At 40.3% G+C, this 20,413-nt stretch overlaps 1 protein-coding gene across 1 annotated transcript in view; it reads left to right on the top strand.

Annotated features, from left to right (window-relative positions):
- LOC308123687 (zeta-sarcoglycan-like) overlaps positions 1–20,413 on the top strand; it is a 49,145-nt gene that overhangs the window by 27,480 nt on the left and 1,252 nt on the right. Inside the window, exons 4-7 of the mRNA XM_080486303.1 lie at positions 844–931; positions 4,161–4,283; positions 6,508–6,580; positions 18,596–18,719. Coding sequence (XP_080342429.1) covers positions 844–931; positions 4,161–4,283; positions 6,508–6,580; positions 18,596–18,719 — 408 coding nt within the window. The remainder of the gene's footprint in view (positions 1–843; positions 932–4,160; positions 4,284–6,507; positions 6,581–18,595; positions 18,720–20,413) is intronic.

The following is a 20,413-nucleotide window of genomic DNA, read 5'->3' as shown; positions in this document are numbered from 1 at the left end:
GCGGCAAGAACTTCAATTGAGTAACTCAATGCACCATCTTGTGGTTCTAGCTTGTACTGCGAGCCTAAAGGGACTGGACCAACAATATTATAACAGTACAACGTGTAAGATAACAGAGAACTGCCATTGTTGTTATATAAAAGTTATCTAAGAACAAAAATGCCTGATTAAAATTAGTTCTGTCCTTAATGTCCTTTCCTCTTTTTCATTTCCTGATGTTACACACATTTGTAAACCAATGCAATAATAAAGCAAACTTTCAAAATGCAAAACTTGTGGAAATCAGAGCAGGTGTAGATAAGTAAATATCTGCAGTGAAAAAAAAAGAAAAAAAGGATTCGCCTCTGCTAGTCGCTGATGGGAAAAACACACATCTCCAGCCGCCCTGCCGTTCCCCCCGCTCTCCTCAAACTCTGTCTACACTTCATGACTCATCTTTGGATAATTTAGTTTTAATTTGTTCCATTTTAGACCCAATGTCATTTAATTCAGTGGTTAATATGCAGGAAAGATCCACTTGGGGGAAGCTTTTTAGTGGAGACTACAACCTACTTTCAACAGACTAAATTACATTCACACTGATGTTGATAAGACAAGGCAGTGACTTTCTCTAATGACTGCTGAGTACGGGGATTCTAAAGGATAATTCCTATTTAATAATCCTGCTTATTCATTTAATTCCCCTCTTACTCTCCTTCCATCCCTCTAAACAGCTTTAGCACCAAAACAGGGAATGTGATAGCGAAGATTTAACTAATGAGATTACAGCTTTAGAAACGTTTCTTTTTTCCCTCTTTCCCATTGTTTGTCCTCCTCTCCTCCCCTGTTCATGCTTCCCCGTAGGACAGCTTGCTGGTCTTGAGGTCTGAAAAGAACGTAACGCTGAACGCCAGGAACGCCGGCGGCCAGCTCACCGGTCAGCTCACAGTGGGTGAGTTTCCAGTTCGTCTTCCCGATCACATCCACCCTCAAACAGCGAACTGCCTGCTTCCTTTTGGACGCCTGACGATCGGCAGCTGCTGCGTCGTCGCTTGTATTCGGGTCGTTTGAAACTCGACGCCGTATAGTTTTGCTTCGGGGACGTCGGCTGCTGATTTTTCTATTTTTCTTAGCGTGTTTTCATAAAGAGATACAAATGAACCAATTCTGGAAGTGGCACATTTATTCAAATGTTCAGTGATTGAGCGGCAACGCTGGATGTTTTTTGTGAAGATAAATCAGAATGAAAGGCGAAAACTACAAACTCGGCACAATTTTTGCTATTCTCTGATGATGATTGATTCAGTTCCCCGCACAAAAACAGCAACAAATTAGGCTCACCTTTACATTTCAACTTTCAGTATTTCCATAAGTAAATGAAGTTTTCAGTCCATTAAAATCCAGGGTGAGGAAGCAATATTCAAAGGTTATTACGATAACCACAAGTCCTGACCGTTGAAGTTTGGACCCGAACCCCCTCCAAAGGGCTGAGGGAAGAACGTCACAGGTGGGTACTTCTATTCCTGCATCAATCCAACGTGTCCATGCTTCAACACACCGGATGTGTCATCATGAAGCCGTGCAGAGAGCAGTGTTCAGCGATGATGTGCTGACAGATAAAACCAAAGTTGAACTCTCAGGGATTGCAGAGCATCTATTCTTTATAGGATACGAAATATGTTAGAAGCGAAAGTGCCACGGTGACACAAAGGAGAAAAAAAGAACAGTTTGATTGTTAAAACTAAAAGTTCTGCAACCAGGAAATGAATCGTCACCTGCAATGACCTTCAGAACAATATCATCTCTTTCACTGCAAAGAATTAAAATTACTTTCATTGAAATGCTACAGAAGAAGTTTTCTCTATGCTTTTTACAATTTCCCAGGCCTTTCCTGGAAGCCGGATTGGACCCTGTGGCGTGCCGGTTTCATCCCACAGAACACATATTTGGCAACCATGGGAATCATAATAGGGGTTCAATTTTTTTTGCAAATAATACATTGAAAATCTGGACTTTGGTCTTTCAATAACACGGAAAATACAGCAAGAATAACATCACCTGACTGTAAATTATGAAAGAAATGTGGTTTTGATCAGTTTTACCATTGAAAACGTGTTCCAACATTGGTTGATGCATGAAAATAGTATTTTTATTAACTGTATGTAGTCACAACAGTGTAAATGCTCAATTATCCTTCCACAACAATGAAATGGGTCCAGTATTTCAATAAGTGTCCTATAAAGCAGGGTGTCAAACTCACCTCATTTCAGCATCCACATTCAGAAACAATTTGATGTTGAATGGTCCACACCAGTAAAAGACAACATAATAATCTACAAACAAACATGAATCTTCCCCCTTTGTTTGAGTAGAGTACATGGAAATTGAATTCAGTAGTTTTTTACAAATACCTGAAAAAGTTGCTTATAATAAATTCGACTTCATTTAATAGAAAAATAGGTAGAATTTTATCATAATGCAATCTCTAATGATGGCTACTGGTGCAAAACACTGAAATGTCTACAATCTATGTCTCCTATTTGTGTGGCATATTTTCTCTACCTTTTGTTGTGACTGAAAATACAACAAATATCTAGAATGTGTATTTTTAGCTGTGCAAATCTGCAGAAATATCTGAAATCCTGAGTGCATTAGTATTCCTCTTGACGTGATCGTTGGCAAAAGCCTTGTGCTTCTTGAAACACACTATTTCTACAGCTTTCAGCGTTTATTTCTAGGAATTTACTCTCGGTGTGCTGATGTTACTTGGCGAGCAACACATTTACTGAAACAGCCGCCCACAGAAAACAAGCCAGAAACCGCAGTTACTTCTGATAAACGGGCTAAATTATTTTTACACTTTGGACTCTGTAAGGCACATGTGCTGTACGTTTGACATCCCTGATCTGAAGTGTGTTAAGATGAAATGGAACCATCTGGAGTCAGTTCTTCCACCTGAACACGAAACCAAATAGGATTTTTCACTGTGTGTGAAGAGTCGGTTCAAGACGAAGGTCTCACAGCAACAACAAAGCATTTTTATTTGAAAGATGGACTATTTAACGTGTCCGGCAATGCTTTGAAAATCCGAGTTCAGAACAATCTGAGCCACGCTGTACTTATGAACGTTCATAACTCTAGATTCCTTTATGTATAACTTATAACAAACGTAGATGTCCAAACTGTCCAAACTGTTTGATCGATATCGTTTCTTAATGACTGCCATCGACGATTCATCTCAAGACTTTCTTTAATAGTCCCTGCAGCTCACTCTGTAGTTTGTTCCAGACACTAACCTGTTATGCACTTATTGAAAGGGCAATAGATTTTTCTTATTTTCATCAGGTTGAACCATCAGTCAGGCCAAATTACCGAAGCTATTTACATGACTAACGACCACTGGAAGGCAAATGACCTGCTTATAAACATTTATAGCTATTGATCTTCGCCAACATGAGGAGAGAGTTGATGCCGATCTGACGGGACTGTTGAAGTGACACTTTTCGGTCATGGTTGACCTTCCTCCTGAAATTAGCGCCTGCTTTGGGAGAACGTGCCTTTTTGTCTGAAATGAGACGAAACTCTGTGAGAATAATTAAATTCCCCAGCCGTCACAGCCCGTGGATTAATGGAGGACTGAGCGAGAAAGGGAGGCGACGGAAATTTCTTCAAGCACATCTGGAGAAACCCGAAAGTCTGGAGAGAGGGAATTAATATTCCTCAGCTGTAAACAGATTCCTGATTTGTCTTCATTTGTTGTAAAAGCACGGCCGATACAGCTTTGTTAGTGCCTTTTATTTGCAGAGCGAGCGCACCACAAAGTATTTCAGATTGCTAATAGTCTTACATGCCCAAACAGTTTCCCAAAACTGATTTACAAGACCAGAGGCACACAATGCAACCTGTGTTTGGCAGCATTACGGCAGAATGTAAAGTTGTTCGCACAACAGATTAATAAACCTTTAAGCTGGAATTTATATCCTAATAAGTTTTAATTGTCAACCTAAAACATACAGTTTGTCTTGGCAGGACTCATAAAATATTCAATACGTGGAGCAGAGTTGAGTGAACCCTTGTAGGCTAACTACCGCCTTGCTAATGATGGTGCGGGTGGGTTGGGTGGGTGGGTGGGTGGTGGGGCTATTCTGTAAGTCCAATGTGGATGTTGTGTTTCTGTGCAGGACCGGAGGCTGTGGAGGCCCAGTGTCACAGGCTGGAGGTGCGGAGTACAGACGGGGGGAGGCTGCTGTTCACCGCCGATGAGGAGGAAGTCATCATGACAACAGAGAAGTTCACAATAACAGGTGAACTGGAATCCAACAAACACAGTAAACAAGAGGGGACGTGATGAATACTTTCTACTGATGGACAATCTTGTGCAAGAGTCAGTCGATGTCAAAAAGTGTGCGTCAAAATAAATATTTACCTCTTTATACGGAATGCACAAATTAATTTGGAGAATTCAAATGTCAAGATTACTTGAGTATAAAAAAATACTTGCTTAAATTATCACCTGTCACAATTTAGAGGGTAACAACATCTGTATCTGATAACATTTCTGTGAAGCTTAAATTCTTGTTTGGAGAGGTCGATCAGGTCAACTGGGAGGGAAGTCAGAGACACAATAGTGTTTGTCGAAATGAAATCTTGTGCTTTCTGATTTTTTTATTTATTTTTTTTACAGGTTTTTTGAAACACAGGCAGCATCAACACTATTGTTTAACATAACTTCATCACGTTATTCTGAGACCGTTATTAGGCTACCATTGTTAGTTTGGATAGAAACATGGAGGTCACCAAATATGGCTACTTGCCATATAAAATATTAATTCGACCCAGTATATTAATACATTTTGTTTTATTTAAACTCAGTTTTCATATTTAAAATCAGCAGTACTGGAGCCGGAGATTTCAAAATTAATGCAAATGATTTGACTCTCTGTTTGGGAGTGACGGGGGGGAAAACAAAAAGGTCTTATTCAGACTCCTGACATTAAAACACTGCTGCTCTCTTTGCTCTTGAAGTGTGAGCTGTCATCATGCTGACATCAAATGAGCTTTCTAGGCCTTTAGAAGAAAAGTTGTGAATCTCTTTGACCTGAACAAAGGATTGAAGAAGAAGAAAAAAAAATAAATCAACAAATGATATGTTAAAAAAACAAAAAAAAACATCTACTCTGAGAGAGAAGAGTAATAACCTGGTGTGTGTTTCTGAGAATTCAGCCTGAGTGAAGTCTGCAAAACCTCCCACATTTTCACTCAGAATGTGCTGGTGGTTCACATCGAAAAGCGTCGAAATAGTCTGCGAGTGTACGTTAGTTCAGCGTCATCCATTTTTTAAAATGATTAGACACAGAAATTTCCATCCTAAGTTACACCGATGAGGAGACAGTGAATGAAAATTTAAAGGGTGTCAAACATCTGGCCAATCTGGCCAGCCGAACCAGCGAGCAAATCCTCCACATTTCAAAGAACAATTTGATTTTTTTAAGAAGGTTTTTCTTTTAAGACGAGTGGATTCGGCGTGATGCCGAGACCTGAGCTGAAATGTCGACATGAACACTAACTACCTCTTTGCTCAAAGCCATGCTTTCAGGGGGAGTTTGTTAAAACATGCATAATGCAACAGCCATAAGAGAAGTTTCTTGGACATTTCACTGCATTTTGCTCCACAAGGTTTCATTGAAATTGGTTTTATGTTGAGAATGTTGGTAGCAGTTGTTTGTTTTTTATGAAAATGTAGACATTTTCATCACGTATACTCTGCGACCACAACAAGGAAAAAATTTTTTGAGCGTAAAGAGTTATTATCACACTAAATTACTGGCGGTGGTGATGAAATTGGGCCGTATGTGGCCCCTGAGCTAAAATGTGTTTGACACCTGGTCTAACTGAACAGTGTGGAAGTCCGGACCTGGAAGGTCAATGTCACTGTTTTTTACTTCAACACATCTTGATAGTAAACAACTTGTTACCAGGCTTTTCCCTCCTGAGCTTGATGATGACACATTAATCACTTGCATGTATGTGGGAGTAGGTACACGCCTATAACATGCGTGACGGTGATCCTTGAGTCTAAACAGAAAATTCATTAAAGCTTTCATTTTAACACATGGAGAAATGTTTTTATTCATCTTAAATGTGAAAGGAAACCATGCTTACACTGAAGCTGCATATCAACTTGAACTTTGGCTAATAGATATTAAGAACCATCACAGGAGCTTTATGTTGTTTTGACCACTGGAACCAGGGTCTGAATCTAAAAAATGTTTTTCTTCATCTGGTCAATAAATCAGTTTACATTGATTATAGCACCATCAAATACAGCACAAGTTAAACCTCCTCCATGTTTTCAGTTCGTCCAACGATGTATGATGTTGGTCTTAAGCTTTATTTCCAGGTAATTTTGGGTGAAATGCTGCATTTTTTCCACTGACATTGAAATTGCTAACAAGTTTTTGGTTAAGACAAGAAGCCTTTGTCTGAATACAGTCCTGGCTGAATTACATAAGTGTGTTTTATCTGCAGGCTCGGAGGGCGCGGTGTTTGGACGTTCAGTGGAAACCCCGTTGATCCAGGCGAAGGCCTCCGAGGACCTGAAGTGAGTTCATATGCAGCGACTTGACAGAAGTTCATTAAACCTTAATGTCATATGTTCATATCCTGTTAAATTAAAATTAAGATCTTTGAATAATGATGATAAATGTTCCGTGGCATTTCAAACTCGATGGCCAATGCCTAAAAAAAGACCCCTAATAAAAAAATCCGCCTGGGACTTTTCTTCACCAGTAACGTTATCGCAAGCGGCCGCTTGTAGACTCAGGCAGAGTGGTCGCCTTGTTATCGCACGAATTTTAAACTAGATTTGACCATTATATTAATTTCACAGCCGAGGGGTGAGCTAATTTGTTAGTTATCCTCTACAGCAATCAGGAATTGATTAAAGCGTGGGGGGAAGCAGAAGGGAAGAGGGTAAGGTTGGGCTTGTGTGTTAGACTCTTGTACTCGCCTGTGCATGTGATTCCCCATGCACTTCGCCCGAGGCTCTGAGCCCTGCGTCGGTCCATTAACGAGCAATAATGAGTGTGGTTTGTTGTCCACCTTACTGGTCCTGAAAGGAGGGCTGGGATCAAAGTTGGCAGAAAAAGCAGTGTTCTGGCAGCTAATTCATAGAGAGTGAAAGGAATACTGATGAGTTTCTCTTCAGAGAGAGCACACGCACACACTGATACATGTTAATATGGTTTGTGGGAACCAGGTTGCTAATCATCACTTGTGGGGACCTTTTCTAAATGGTCTACAGGTTCAGTCTGTATAATAACAACTGCCGAGTGAGCCTTTCACACTTTAAAAGTTTTTAAATCATATTGAAGGTTATGTAGGATGTTTCCATTATGTTTTATGGGCATATCCACACACACGCACACACACACACAGGTTCACCTCAGGAATGCCCCTCTGCAATATACCAATTTTCTACCGTTTAAGATCATATTTGGTTAAAGATAATTAATTTCCACATTATCAAAGTCTGCTTTCAATTTCTTTTTTTCTTACTATCAAACATTAGTCTTGTCTTCAGACTGTGTCTCCAAACGCCTGGCTTCCTTCACTGATGAATTACTGAAATATTTCCAAACAAGCAGATGTGCAAACTGGACTGTCAGGGCAGAATAAACACTCCTTTTATCGAAAACCAATTTTCTTTCCAAACATCATACGAAAGATTTTTTTTTTTCTTCATACCGACTCATGCAGGAGTATTAAAAAAAAAAGCAAAATGAAGAAAAGAGAATCATGTGGGCTGTTAATGACATGAATTCGAGCTCAACAACATGTTTGTTATTTTTAAAATAATCAATCTTCGGGCCTGTGTGAAAGTTAATTGGGCTGTGAGCAAAATAAACACCATTACTTTGCTGCCATATCGCTTTTAAACCTGGTTAGGAGCAATATATTTTAAGGTAACTGCTTTTTTTTTTTTTTTTTATAGCTTCTTCAGAAATCCTCGCAGTGTTGCCTGTGGGGCTGAAAACGAGCTGAAATAGAGGTTGTTAAAACAGCAATTTCAATAAAGGGGGAGGGTCATTTGAAAGAAATAAACAACAAATATTTATTGAGGTGATACAGTTTGGGTGATTACAGTTCCAACGATAAGAAGCAAATTCATGGATCAATGACTCGGACAAAAGGCAGGAGATCGGAGAGGCTCCATGGGACGCGGACGCTGATCGTGAAGCTGAGTGGTGGAGGCGTATGAAGGGAAGCTGAAGCTGACTGGATGTCATTTTCAGATCCAACATCATATTTCCATAAGGAGCCATGCAAAAACACAACTTCATTGTAATCTTTGGGAAGTAACTGCAACATGTCCCCTGATTGGGGATTGATTTCTAATCAAAAGAGGAGTGATCTTGTGATCTTTTTCAGCGCTTAGTGATCCGTTATGAGGTTAACTATTGACCCAAAAGGACCTGTGTTTGCTGTGTGACCGAATGGCAACCTGTCATTGGTGGACTCTGCTTCAACCCGTAGTCACCTGGGACTACTTCGATGAGTCTCAACTTGATGTCTCATTTCTAAATCCATCCATTTGAAGGTTTCTGAGATGACAAACATGTTTCCCCCAGTGATTGAAAATCAATTCATCACATTTGGATGTGGGAACCAGAGGATGGGCGTATCCCTCCATCAAACTTCGCAAACTGCACATCATGAATAAGAATAAGCTTTATTTACAAAACACCTTCACAGCATCTCAAACAAAAATAAGTAAATAATGACGTTTACATTTTAGAGTCACAAAATGATACAATTGTAATGGTGGAATAACATCCTAGTGATAAAACAATACTTATAAAAGTAGTTTGAAAGTCATAACTCTGCTGAGGTTACCTGTTCTTAAAGTCACATAACGTGAAAGTTTTACCTTTTTCTTCCAAAAAAGTACTTACTCAGACTAGTGTGTTCAGACAGGTTACCTTCGGGGGTGTTTTCCAATCCAAACAGCCAGGCTTTCACAGGTAATGAAACTGCATTCTTTCAGACCAGCTATTATTTCCCAGACAATCCAAACACTCACAATCACCCAGAGGTGACACTGATATAGATACATAGCTTTTACCTACGTAGCTTCGAGTCTGTACCCGAATTTAATTTGATGGGAGATTAACGCTGTGTCAGGAAGGCTGCGGTGCCTCTGACTAATGAAGCTGAAGCAGGAACTTTTTTCAGGACGAAGCCCTGAGAGTGGATTATTGACTGATTTACATGTGCAGACCAGATTCACGAGCGAAGATGACGTCACGCCGTTCAATAAGGATGATGGCCCTTGTCGATGCCAATAAAATTTCACCAAAAGACAAAATGCCCTCCATGCTGTCACATTTGCAATGTGACACCCAGTGCACCCGATTCGAGCTCTGATTATGTATGCTGCACAGCAAAATTCCTGAAGAAGTCCCGCATTTATGGTAAAAATGACATAAGCAATGTTGTGCATGCGGCTCTGGGCCTTCCCATCATTACTGATGTATTTCTCCCTTCGCTCCACTTCCCTGAAAGCTTGACAAGTTAAACCCCTCCCCCACCTCGCAAATCGTGTGCCACCTGTCAGTAAACCCCTCCGGATGATAGAAACATGGCCTGGCTCGTGTCCACGTTGCCCTTCTTTCTCGCCTTCTGAAGTGAGATCACTCGCCGTGTGATGCACTTCAGTTCTCAGCGAGTCGACGGTAATCTGGGAGCAGAACAGAGCAGAAATCAAAGAAATCCACTCGAGATCCCCGTCCTCTTTGAAGCACCTGTTCGTCTCCCGGAGTACTTAATCTGTGTACGCTGGCACGCAACTCTCTTTGTTTGTCGTCGTCGGGCTGCCTCGAAATAATTTAATAAAATGAGACCCGTAATTCCATTGGTATTTAATTACAGATTGTGTGTGTGTGACTCACACTTTTGTACAAGTGTACAGAGGTTTTTTTTAATCCATGTTTGTTTCAGCTCGGATCTGTGATGTCAGCCATTACAGCGCTGAACTATGTGAGATGTTTGAGTTTATATTCCCAAAAACATGCAATTATCATTAATAATTAAGCATACAGGAGATCATTTTCAGGGGAAAACGTTGACCTTTGATGCTTTGTTGCCTCTTTTGTTATATCAACATCGCTGATAGTTTTAAATTAAAAGTTTGATTGCGTGGTTTATTCAATCTTTTGAAGAATTCATGCTTCAGGTTGTCAGGAGCAGGTGACCAAGCAATGAGGCTGGTGGTAAATTACAGGCTTTCTAAAACTCAGTGTGATTTGAGGAGACAGGAGCTAAAACAGCTTGTTTCATAATTCATGAAAGGCTTACGTAGGGCATTGGAGAATCCATTTCACTTGCGCCAAATAACAGACTCATATAAAATGTTTGAAAATGAGCCTAATGGGTCCTTTTTAATTGACTCATTTTATGTATCAGTGCAGTTTGCCAGGAGCAATGTTGGAGTTTAATCCCAATGTGTTCGACCCACCTCTGTTGAATTATTCCAGTCGTAGGCAAGGATAAAATCTATCTCCTTCTCACAGTGATTAAAGCTACTTCAGCAGATTAGACAAAAAAAAAAAAAAAAAACATCAAATAATTGTATTGTTGAATCTAAATCGCTCACACAACCAAGTTTTGTTTAGTTGATGCTATTATAAATCCGATGGTGGCGTGAAACATGTTTGTATGTGGTAACTTATGAATAATTACGCTCATCACATAGTGAGCCCTTGGAAGTTGAGGTCCCGGAAAACAAAAGCGTTGCCGTTTATAAAGTGTTTTATGGTCTGTGCTCACGGCGCCATTACTTTAAGTCATCGCTTGTTGTCTGGCTCTGATCAGCTCCTTCACCTCGCGGTGACCTCCGCGGTTTTCGGTTCCACTCTCAAAAAACGATCCTCTGGTGCTAAGTTTGAGACAAATCAAGATAATTGGTGGGAATTCGGCTCTGAAGATTTGTGTTTTCACTCCCCGACTAACTGCCCACTCAACTTGATGATAGCAGCAGCCTTTAATCACAAGCTAAAAACATGTCTGCCAGTTACATAATCACATAGGTTTGTTTTTTTGTTTTTTATAAAACCTCTCTACAAGTGTGATGCTGTGATTTCTAATGCACCTGTCCTCGATCTATAAGGTGAGGAATCTGAGCCGTAAACTCTGTGATATTAGTTTCTCTGCAGTGTGGAACCACTGGGATGCTTTTCCCTCCGTCCGTTCATGTGACATGCGGAGATGATAGATGGTTGGTCGACACCTGATCAATGCGACAAAAACCTCTCAAGATCTCAATCGAGACCAAATGAAACTTTTCTTTTAGTTTTTTGGGTTGTTTTTTTTGCAGGCTTTGTGCTTCTGCTCAAAAACCCCCGTAGGAATCGGTGGAGAGACGGGCCTGGCATTAAGCAGCCAAAGCAGAGTAGGCAGGATTTCAAGGCGCTCTGCTTTCTTACAGCGCAGATAACACACGGTACATTTCCAGGCCCAGCTTCAGAGGGCAGGCGCACAGCTTCACGTTTTTATATTTCCATGTGGCTTTCTGCTGCTGTAGCTCTCCTCCATTCCGGGTTTAACGTCTTGTTTGCAGGACGAGCAGCGCCGCGGCTCTCTCCGCTCGATCCGAACACTTTTTCAGCCCCAGCTGTGTCCGCACCAGAGTGACAGGTTCATTAAGAAGATAAAGGCTGAACAGAACAACTTTTTTCAGTCCCAATTAACTCTGGTGAGACTTTTCTACCACCGATCCAGCGTCACGGGGCCGTACGATTCGCCTTGTTCTGACTGCAGCAGTCGAGAAATATTTTGATCGAAGAGACCATTGCGTTCGTAGACAGTGTTGGTATTTGATTTTGTCCATTTTGTCTTTATAAGTAAACAGCATCTGTCTTTGTTTTCCAAAGGGTCCAGGAGCTGTCAGAAATCTGTGTAAATTTATTACCTCACGTACTTAAAGTGCCAACTGTTGGACCTTTATCAGACTTTCCTTAAAAGAAGAATTTGAATAGTTTGATTGATTGTTTGGTGTCTGCTCCGTACCCTTTGGGGCGGGGTCAAGTTAAAGAGACCGAGTCAATTAATCTAAAGATGATTTAAGGTCAGTGACTCATCATTTATTACCGACGTCGACCTCAGATTGTCTCGTTGCATTTCAAATCGGTTGCCAGGAAAGAAGGCAAAGATATGAATGCAAGAGAAAAGTGTGCCAGTAGATAAATTAGTTTCTCTTTCTGTTGAAGCCATGGAGGACAAAGGATAACTTTTAATCACTGAAGGATTTTGAGTTCAGACAGGAAGTACAGTGTTGTTAATAAGAAGAGGGCTCCCACTACATAATGAGAGAAATTACTTTTGACTGATTATTTGCTGTGAGTTACGACCTTTATAGTTTGGTATATGGACAAATCATGTGATACAATTAAATGTGTGTTTGTGTTTCTGGAGCCAACATCCCCAATCTGAAAAAAAAAAAAAAAAGAAAAACCTGCAGTATTGCAATGAGACTAAATGAGTCTGTCAGTGTTTGTAGTGTAATGTTTTGACAAATCATACACTAGAGGCAGCCTTTCTTAGAACTAAATTACTTTCTTCAGGAAAAAAAAAAAAAAAGTCTTTAAAACCACGGCTCAAGATAATTGTAAATATGCCTGAAATTGCTAGTTTGGCTCTCAGGCAGCTGTTACTTGGTTGGCAGATTGGTTTGTCTTCAATCCCAAGCTTGGCCCTTATTTATGTGTCAAAAGTGTCCTTGGGTAAGACACTGAATCCCAAGTTGCTCCACTTCTATAGGGGGGGGGGGGGGGGGGTGACAATGGGAGGGTTATTAAGATTTTGGGCCACTTTTCTCAACATTCACCATCTCTTTAGGAAAACAAATCCAGATGGAAACATTAAGAAAACAGTGTCCATTATGTGGGAGGAATGTACAAATTAACATATTTCAAGAAAACTGCTGTTCATTTATATTTACAATTCTATTGATCAATGTCAATTTGATGAAACTTCATTGAGGAGCAATCGACAAAACATGCAAGGAACAAATTCAACTTTACTGGATGAAACAATATTCAAATACTTTACATTTAAATTCACAGGAAACAAATAGAACATGTATGATTTAACTCCACTTGAGGGATGGAGATTGCTATAGCAACTAGTTGTTTTTTTTCTTCATTTTATAGGTTATTTATGAGCTTTAGAGAATTGAGCAGCACTTTAAACTCTTTGTTTGTGTATGAAGAATTTCCAGAGTAGAATAGAATCCCTGCAGATATCATGCACATTTCATATTGGTAATGAATTACCTTTGGTTTTTTTATGATGCCATGATCAGGTAAACAAGTAGCATCACTGCTCTGTGTTGGCAACCTGTAGGTGCTTCTGTTTTGTTTAGTTTTTTAACATTTAGTGCAGTTGTGAAACTGTGTGTGCTCATGATAGCTGGTTTATTGATGTGATGCTTTTACAAACATGTTTTTCTGGAGAGGTTCTTTATTTTTCATTAGTTCGATTGCATCTTATATTTAGGTGGGAAACTTTGAATCTGATCTGGCAACCCTGTCCATGGCAGCTGTTGCCATTAGTGTTACATGTTGGTTGGGTGAGGTGGACCCGAGGGAAGCCTGACACAGCAGGAGAATAAAAAAACTCCCTTTATTTTACCTAAACAGAAACCAAAAGTCCCAACCCCCCCCCAAAAAAACAAAAAACAAAGCCTGCTGTCAGGTGAGGTAAACCCATAAAGGCTCAGGGGAAAAGTCCACAGAAAACATGACCGCTGCAGCACAAGAGGACAGAAACACAGACACGCTGAACACAGAGATGCAGATGAACCAACAACCAGAGCTCTCGAGACAAGTCTCTTATATACTAAGAGCAGCAGGTGCAGCTCATCACACACTCAGGCACAGGTGAAAGACATCAGGGTGTCGAACGGCAATCAGACACGAGGAGAGGAAACCAAGGAGCCAGAAACAAGAGACAGAGTCAGGCCAAGTTTACGCGTATATTGAAATCAACAGTGAGAATTCTCTGCATTCGGCCTTTGTGTTTACACATAAAAGCAGCTACGAGTCACCACAAACGACGAGTTCTGAAAATTTGGATTTGGAAAAACTCTGCATCTCCGTTTGAAATGAAGTGACTGAAGCCACATTGCGTTTCTGCGGCAGACGTTACAGTCTCGATGTGTTTTACAGAAAGTTTTGGTTTCAGAAAGTTGGGTTCACGCTGTTTCCACTTTTCACTAACCCTTGTTGAACTCAACATTACATTGAGGGGGTGGCTGCTTTGCCCACTCTCTGGTAGTTATAATTAGATTAACACAGAAAAAAATAAAAAACACGGAAACTCACTTTTTGCATCTAGAGGAGACCTCGGAAACTTTCTATTTCTCTTATTTTTGATGGCTCTTGTTGGTATTTGGTTTCTCTGCAATGTTTTGGCGGATCAGAGATCTGACGGGGGTCTGCTCCCTTTTTTTAAGACACATGTTTGGGTTTAAAGTCCAAGGAAAAAAGGTTAGGTGCCACTGCTGTAGAATATTGTCCGAAAGTGAAAACTGTGCGGCTGCTGGTCTGTGAAGCCCAGAGAGCTGCCTATAAATATGCCTGACGTTCACCTTAAACTTTGACATAAGCTGTGGTCATCAGCACATTTGGTCCTGCACGACTTTTTATTCCACTGCGCTGTGATTCGAGGACCTTTCTGGGAATGTAAAGGTCAGCGTGAATGCAGGGGGGGGAAAAAAAAAGATTGGTCAGGTTTCCCCGAGAATGGAAAAGCCTGTCATAAACCTTTATGGCTGCGAATGCTGCACAAAGACTTGCGAGGGTTTTACAATATTAAAGTTTTGTAGATGGAGCTTAAAGTCCTGCAATAATCCGGATCCAAGCGGCTCATGGTGGATGGCTTCATCAGCCAGCTAATGGTCTGAAGGCTTTAAGGAGATGTGACATTTTAAAACTAAACAAATCTCAGTTTAATGTCGACAGCTTTTTTCGAACAATGTCAGAGCTCCGCTTTGCCCAAAAAAATAAACCACCTGAATGGAAATTTACATTGCGCAGCTGCTGGATACAACAACCTGACTCAGCACGTTTTCGAAACAGCGGCGGACGAAAACACTTAACCAGTATGTTTTAACAACCGCAAACAATGAAAATATTAGGGATTTATTCCAAAAAAGAGCTGGAGATCAGAGGATTGTTGTATCTGTTAAGTTTGAAACAATTAAATGTGATTCGGGAGGGAAGATGACATGTGTAATCTGAGCCCCGGGCTGCCACTGATGTCTTTTAAATTATATCTCATTAATGGTTTACAGGTTTTACAAGTCAGCAGTAAAATGAAATGTGACTTCGTGCTGCTGTTGGGGCCTCGCGACGACTATAAGCATATGTGATAATGGAAGTAGTCTGAGATTGCTATAAAACCGAAGCGACATTTTTAATTCATTTAATTCATTTAATGCTTTATTCTGGACTGAGTCTGAAAAAAGCACTCATGGAAATTGGGCACTTTGTCTTCTGGCTGGATTGTTCTCTGTGTGCGTGCGTGCAAGGTGAGAGTTACGGTTATCCGTGAGCGTGTGTCTTGTGTGCATGTGGGTGTGGAAGTGTGTGTGTGTGTGTGTGTGTGTGTGTGTGTGTGTGTGTGTGTGTGTGTGTGTGTGTGTGTGCGTGGGTATCTCTGCGTTCTTAATACAAGAGTGGGGGCGTGTGTGTTGATTTTGGAATTAATATGATATGAAATCCATGTAAGTCAAGTAGCAACGGTATGGAAACATAAAATGTGTGTCTGCGTTTGCAGCGGCTGAAGATACACACACACACACACACACGCACTATGTATTTCAGTGATTTCAGGGATCAGCTCTCTGCAAAGTACATCAAATGGGTCTTTTAATGCTTCTTTCTTAATAACCAGTGAAATCTTGAGAAATGATGGTGAAGATTAGTTGGGCACTGGGACAAAAACTGAAGGTGGGCTAATGAAATACTTGTGTTGCTAAGGGAGGGAGACCAGATATTTCCATGCCTGTTTGGTGGCGGCTGATTAAGTATAAAGTGTGTTTTCTGGTTGCTTGTCCGTCCCATTCTCGCTAAAGGCTAAATATAGTATATGTTGGTTTTTTTTGTTTTTAGATATGAGAATCTTCCACTAAGAGATGGATTTTCGATGATCGTGTTGGTGGAGCTTTTAACATGGCCAACTTCTACTGTGAACATTCGTTGGGTTGTTCACGCAGTAAGAGAAAGCCTTAGTGAAGTCCCATCATGTTACTTCCTCTGATGATGAGTTGCAGTATTCCTGTGATTCATGTGAACAAGATGGATCGTCTCGGGTTGCTCTTGAGAAAGTCTCTGGATTTTTTTTCAAATTTTGACATGTTGGAGAACCAGCCTCCAAAACCTTCCAACGTCACCATAAGTCCTCTATGTGGACAAAACTGTGCCTCATAAAGAATCATTATAATCACAATAACAGAAAAGTTCAACCTTGATCATTGTGAGGGCCGCAAAAATGTCAGTCCTACTTCAGGGACGCCTATCTGTGATCAGTTCCACCTAAAGGACACATGGAATCATGGCCACTAATTAACAATAAACATCTTTAATCTAATGTATTCAATCAATATGCATTTGTTATATACAGTATTTACAGAGTAAATATATAAAAATATTAAAATGATCCTCCTCCTCTTATCTTTATGAAACCAATAATACATTTTCTTATAATGATCTTGTAGGTCATTAGGAGCTAAATATCTTTAGGTGAACAGTGAGTTTGATTGTAAGGTCAAGATGTGTTCAACACTGCATCAATCACATCCCAATGTAAGACATCCATAGAAACCGAGGGGCGATGAGTGACTTCTCTTAAAGGTTTTTGAAATCACCCACAGATTGTACGTTCAGAGACGTTTGGGGAATCGGTACATTTTGTGCACGTTGGGGGTATTATGATCCGTTCGATAGGGACTGTAGCGCTCGCTAAGAGTTCTGCTCTGGACAGCGAGGAAATTGCGAGCAACCATTTGGCTGAACTCTTCTTCTCGTCGTCAAAGAGGTGGTGAAATGGGTCTATATTGTGGAGAAAACAGTGAGAACGCAACTGAAACTTGAATCTCAGACGAGATGGAATCACAGCGATCTTTTTTTCGTTTTCTTTTCCCCCAACAAACATAATATATTGTGACTCGTTTATTTTAAATCTTAGTTTCTCTTTGGCGTCTGTCTTTACTATTGTTTATAACCTACATAATTATTACTGAGACTGCTTTGTTGAGATGTAAATAATATGTTCTTAGAGGAATAAATGAAAAGCTATTTTTTTAAAAAGTGAGGACGGAGGCTGCATAACTTTAGAAACATTATTATCACCCACCATGACCCTGTTTTGTGGAGGCAGACAACAACTAGGCAGTAGTTTTAGTTTCCAGTTTAATATTTTTCACTCACCCTGGATAAATAATGGATAAACGCTCAGATCTGTTTTATTAAAATGTGGATTGAGTTGGAAAAAAAAAAGAAGCTAAATATTAAACTAACAGTGTACATTGATCTGAGGCCTATTTGCTCACTGTTTAAGCAGCTTTCAGTGGCAAAAAGAAAATTGTGGAAGTGATGAGTCGAGAAAAAAAGTAGAGAAAAAGAGAGAACTCATCTTCTTATTTCATTTTTTCAGCTCAGGTCTGGAGCACAAACAATCCTAGGTCAGGGGCACATTTCACACATCCTATTCTGTATCTACTGACAGGCTTTTCAAATGCAGATGAAATTCATTTGCTCTTCTTTTTTTCTTTTTTCCCCCCCTCCTCCTTATTCCACTCGTGCATAATCCCAAATGTGTGTCACTTTCAGAGGGTAAGAAGATTTAAGCGATTTCAAGGCGGCTCCTTAAAGTCTTCCATTTAAAATTCATTGAAAACAGATTTGGGGAAGATGGGTGGAGAAAATCAATTTGAAACGGTTATGAGTTATGAAAACAAATTCTACATTGATTGGCTCTCACACTTATCTTTCCCTGTGTAAACAAATAGTCCGCAGGAGGAAAAATGCAAATTGCATTAGCCTCGGTGCCGCTGAAGGTCAAAATCAGCTGATACAATTATGTGCTGTTAAGCATTGCCGTTGGGCTTTGGAATAATGAGGAGAGCTACTGAAACATGGCAAGCAGCCTTACTACTCCACAGGTGGAGGAGTCCAACACAGAATAGTAACTTTGGCTGCAGGAGATGAACAGAAACATCAATAATCTGGTTTTTTGGGGGTTTAAAAAAAAAAAAAAAAGCTCTGCTGCTGCTTTTTTTTCAAGAAGCAAATATTCGAAGTGAGTTCCATCAACCTGCTAAAACAAGCAATTACACTGGGATATATAAACCACAAACTGGATAAGAATCAGTTTGACCTTGAAGGGATCGTGCATCCCCAGCTATTAAATCATAGTGAAAGGCAAAGTTTTAATATTGGAAACCTCCTGAAAGTCAAAGCAGAATAAATCGATGGGTTCATTCCCTCTGCTGTGCTTATTTCTTTTTTTTTCCCCTCCTCCTCCTCCTCCTCCTCCTTCTCCTCCTCCTCCTCAGGCTGGAGTCTCCAACACGAACGCTGACCATGGAGGCTCCCAGAGGAGTGGAGGTGAGCACTGACAAAGGTTCGCTGAAGGTCAGCGGGCGAAAGGACCTCCAGCTGGAGTCCACCGAGGGAGAGGTGAGAGACTACACTGACAATCTCCTGTTTTTATTTATATCATTTTCGGCTTTTATTTCCCCCCCTCCTCTTTTCCCGTGGTTTGTACCTCATTACTTCTCTCAGCCTGTAGTGATAATGATTCAGTGACACTGACAGCTGATGGTGACAGTTATTGGTACCGAAGCTGCAGATAATTAAGATTTTAAGACTTGGGCTACTTTATTGATCCAGTTGTGGAAAGGATTTCTCTGTGTTTAACCCATCCCATTCATGGTTAACTATATCTCGACATGCAGCGCCTGGGGAGCCGCTGGGGGGGTCAAAGGTCTCGCTCAGAGATCCCCCCCCGCCCCCCGCCCCCGGTGGGAACCTGTCCGCGGTGGGATTTCATCCTGCGAGGACTTTCAGTCACAAACCCGCTTCGCTCACCTCTCGTCCACCGTCGTGGTCACATAGTGACAACTTTAAGAGTGATCTGAATGTAAATTAAAGTCTTTCGCCAGCTTTAAACTGATTTCAGTGTTTTATATAAAGTCCAGCCGGGTTATTACCGTTTACTTTCCTTTTCAAAACAATGGCGCAGGTTGAATCGCGACCTGCGTGATTACTAATGTATGTTTCTTACTGGCAAACATATTAGAGGATAATATCATTACAATAATAACTAATGTATGTGTGTTGCTACATGTTGTTCTCCACCCACCACAGAAATACTTTAATCTAAACTAAATGCCTTTTTAATTATTTTTTTGTCCTGTTTTTTGTACTTTTAATATTTAAGAGGTTCTACTTCAGTAGACATGTTTGATTCCTATTATCACTTTTAACTTTATATGGGAGTGCTTCTCGCCTGCTCTGAAGGAGAGAAGATGTTTCTTTGCACTCCTCTCTCCATGCAAAAGCGTTACCTTGCTAATGTTAGATATTTTAGTTTTCAATAAGCACAAAAAATGACCTTCTGAATATTTGCTGATTGAATAAATCTTCGCTAAGGAAATTAGATAATATTCTAAAGGCATCCGCCAAGTGAGTTTTTCTATTGGCTGTGGAATTGTTATAAGCCATCAGACATTCGGTTACCATCTGACTAATATTGATTACCATGTTACCATTCATATCTTTGGTATTCTCTCACCAGATTAATTTTTTCTGTCTTTTTGGCATTCAGAATCCTTCCCTTTTTTTCCATTCATTCTTCTTTCTCATGTTGTTTCACAACTTTTACCAAATCCATCTGCCCACATGTTGAGCCCTGACAGATCAGGAAACACTTGGGGATTTAAATTCACACAATAAAGGCGTATTGCATTTTTTTTTTTTTTCCCATTTTAATTCTGGTTAAGTATGGCTGCTGAGCCAAATGTGTTATTCATGGCATCACAGCATTAGTAAAAACACCTTAAATGGTTGGGAAATTCCAGATTTTCTTTTCTAAATTTCATTGTAATTGGCTTTACTTTTAATAGCCTGTCGACTTCCACAAATCAGTTTTTTTCCCGCATTGCAAGACTTTCATTATAGACGCACGGGAACGGACCTGGGAGTTTAATAAAACTAGTCGAAGGGCTTCCTGCTCCTACCCGCGTCAACAGATGCCACCTTAGTTGCTTTGCCATGAGGGGATGTTTCTGCAAAATTGACATTCAGCTGTTACAGTGCTGCATCATTTCTGATTTCATAAAAACACATTGACAAAAAAAAAAGAAAAGTTA

This window comes from Lipophrys pholis (genome assembly GCF_963383615.2).
Source record: "Lipophrys pholis genome assembly, chromosome: 18".
NCBI classification, from domain to species: Eukaryota; Metazoa; Chordata; class Actinopteri; order Blenniiformes; family Blenniidae; genus Lipophrys; species Lipophrys pholis.
Note: the sequence above shows the minus strand (reverse complement) of the source record. Positions and strands in the feature narration are given on the sequence as shown.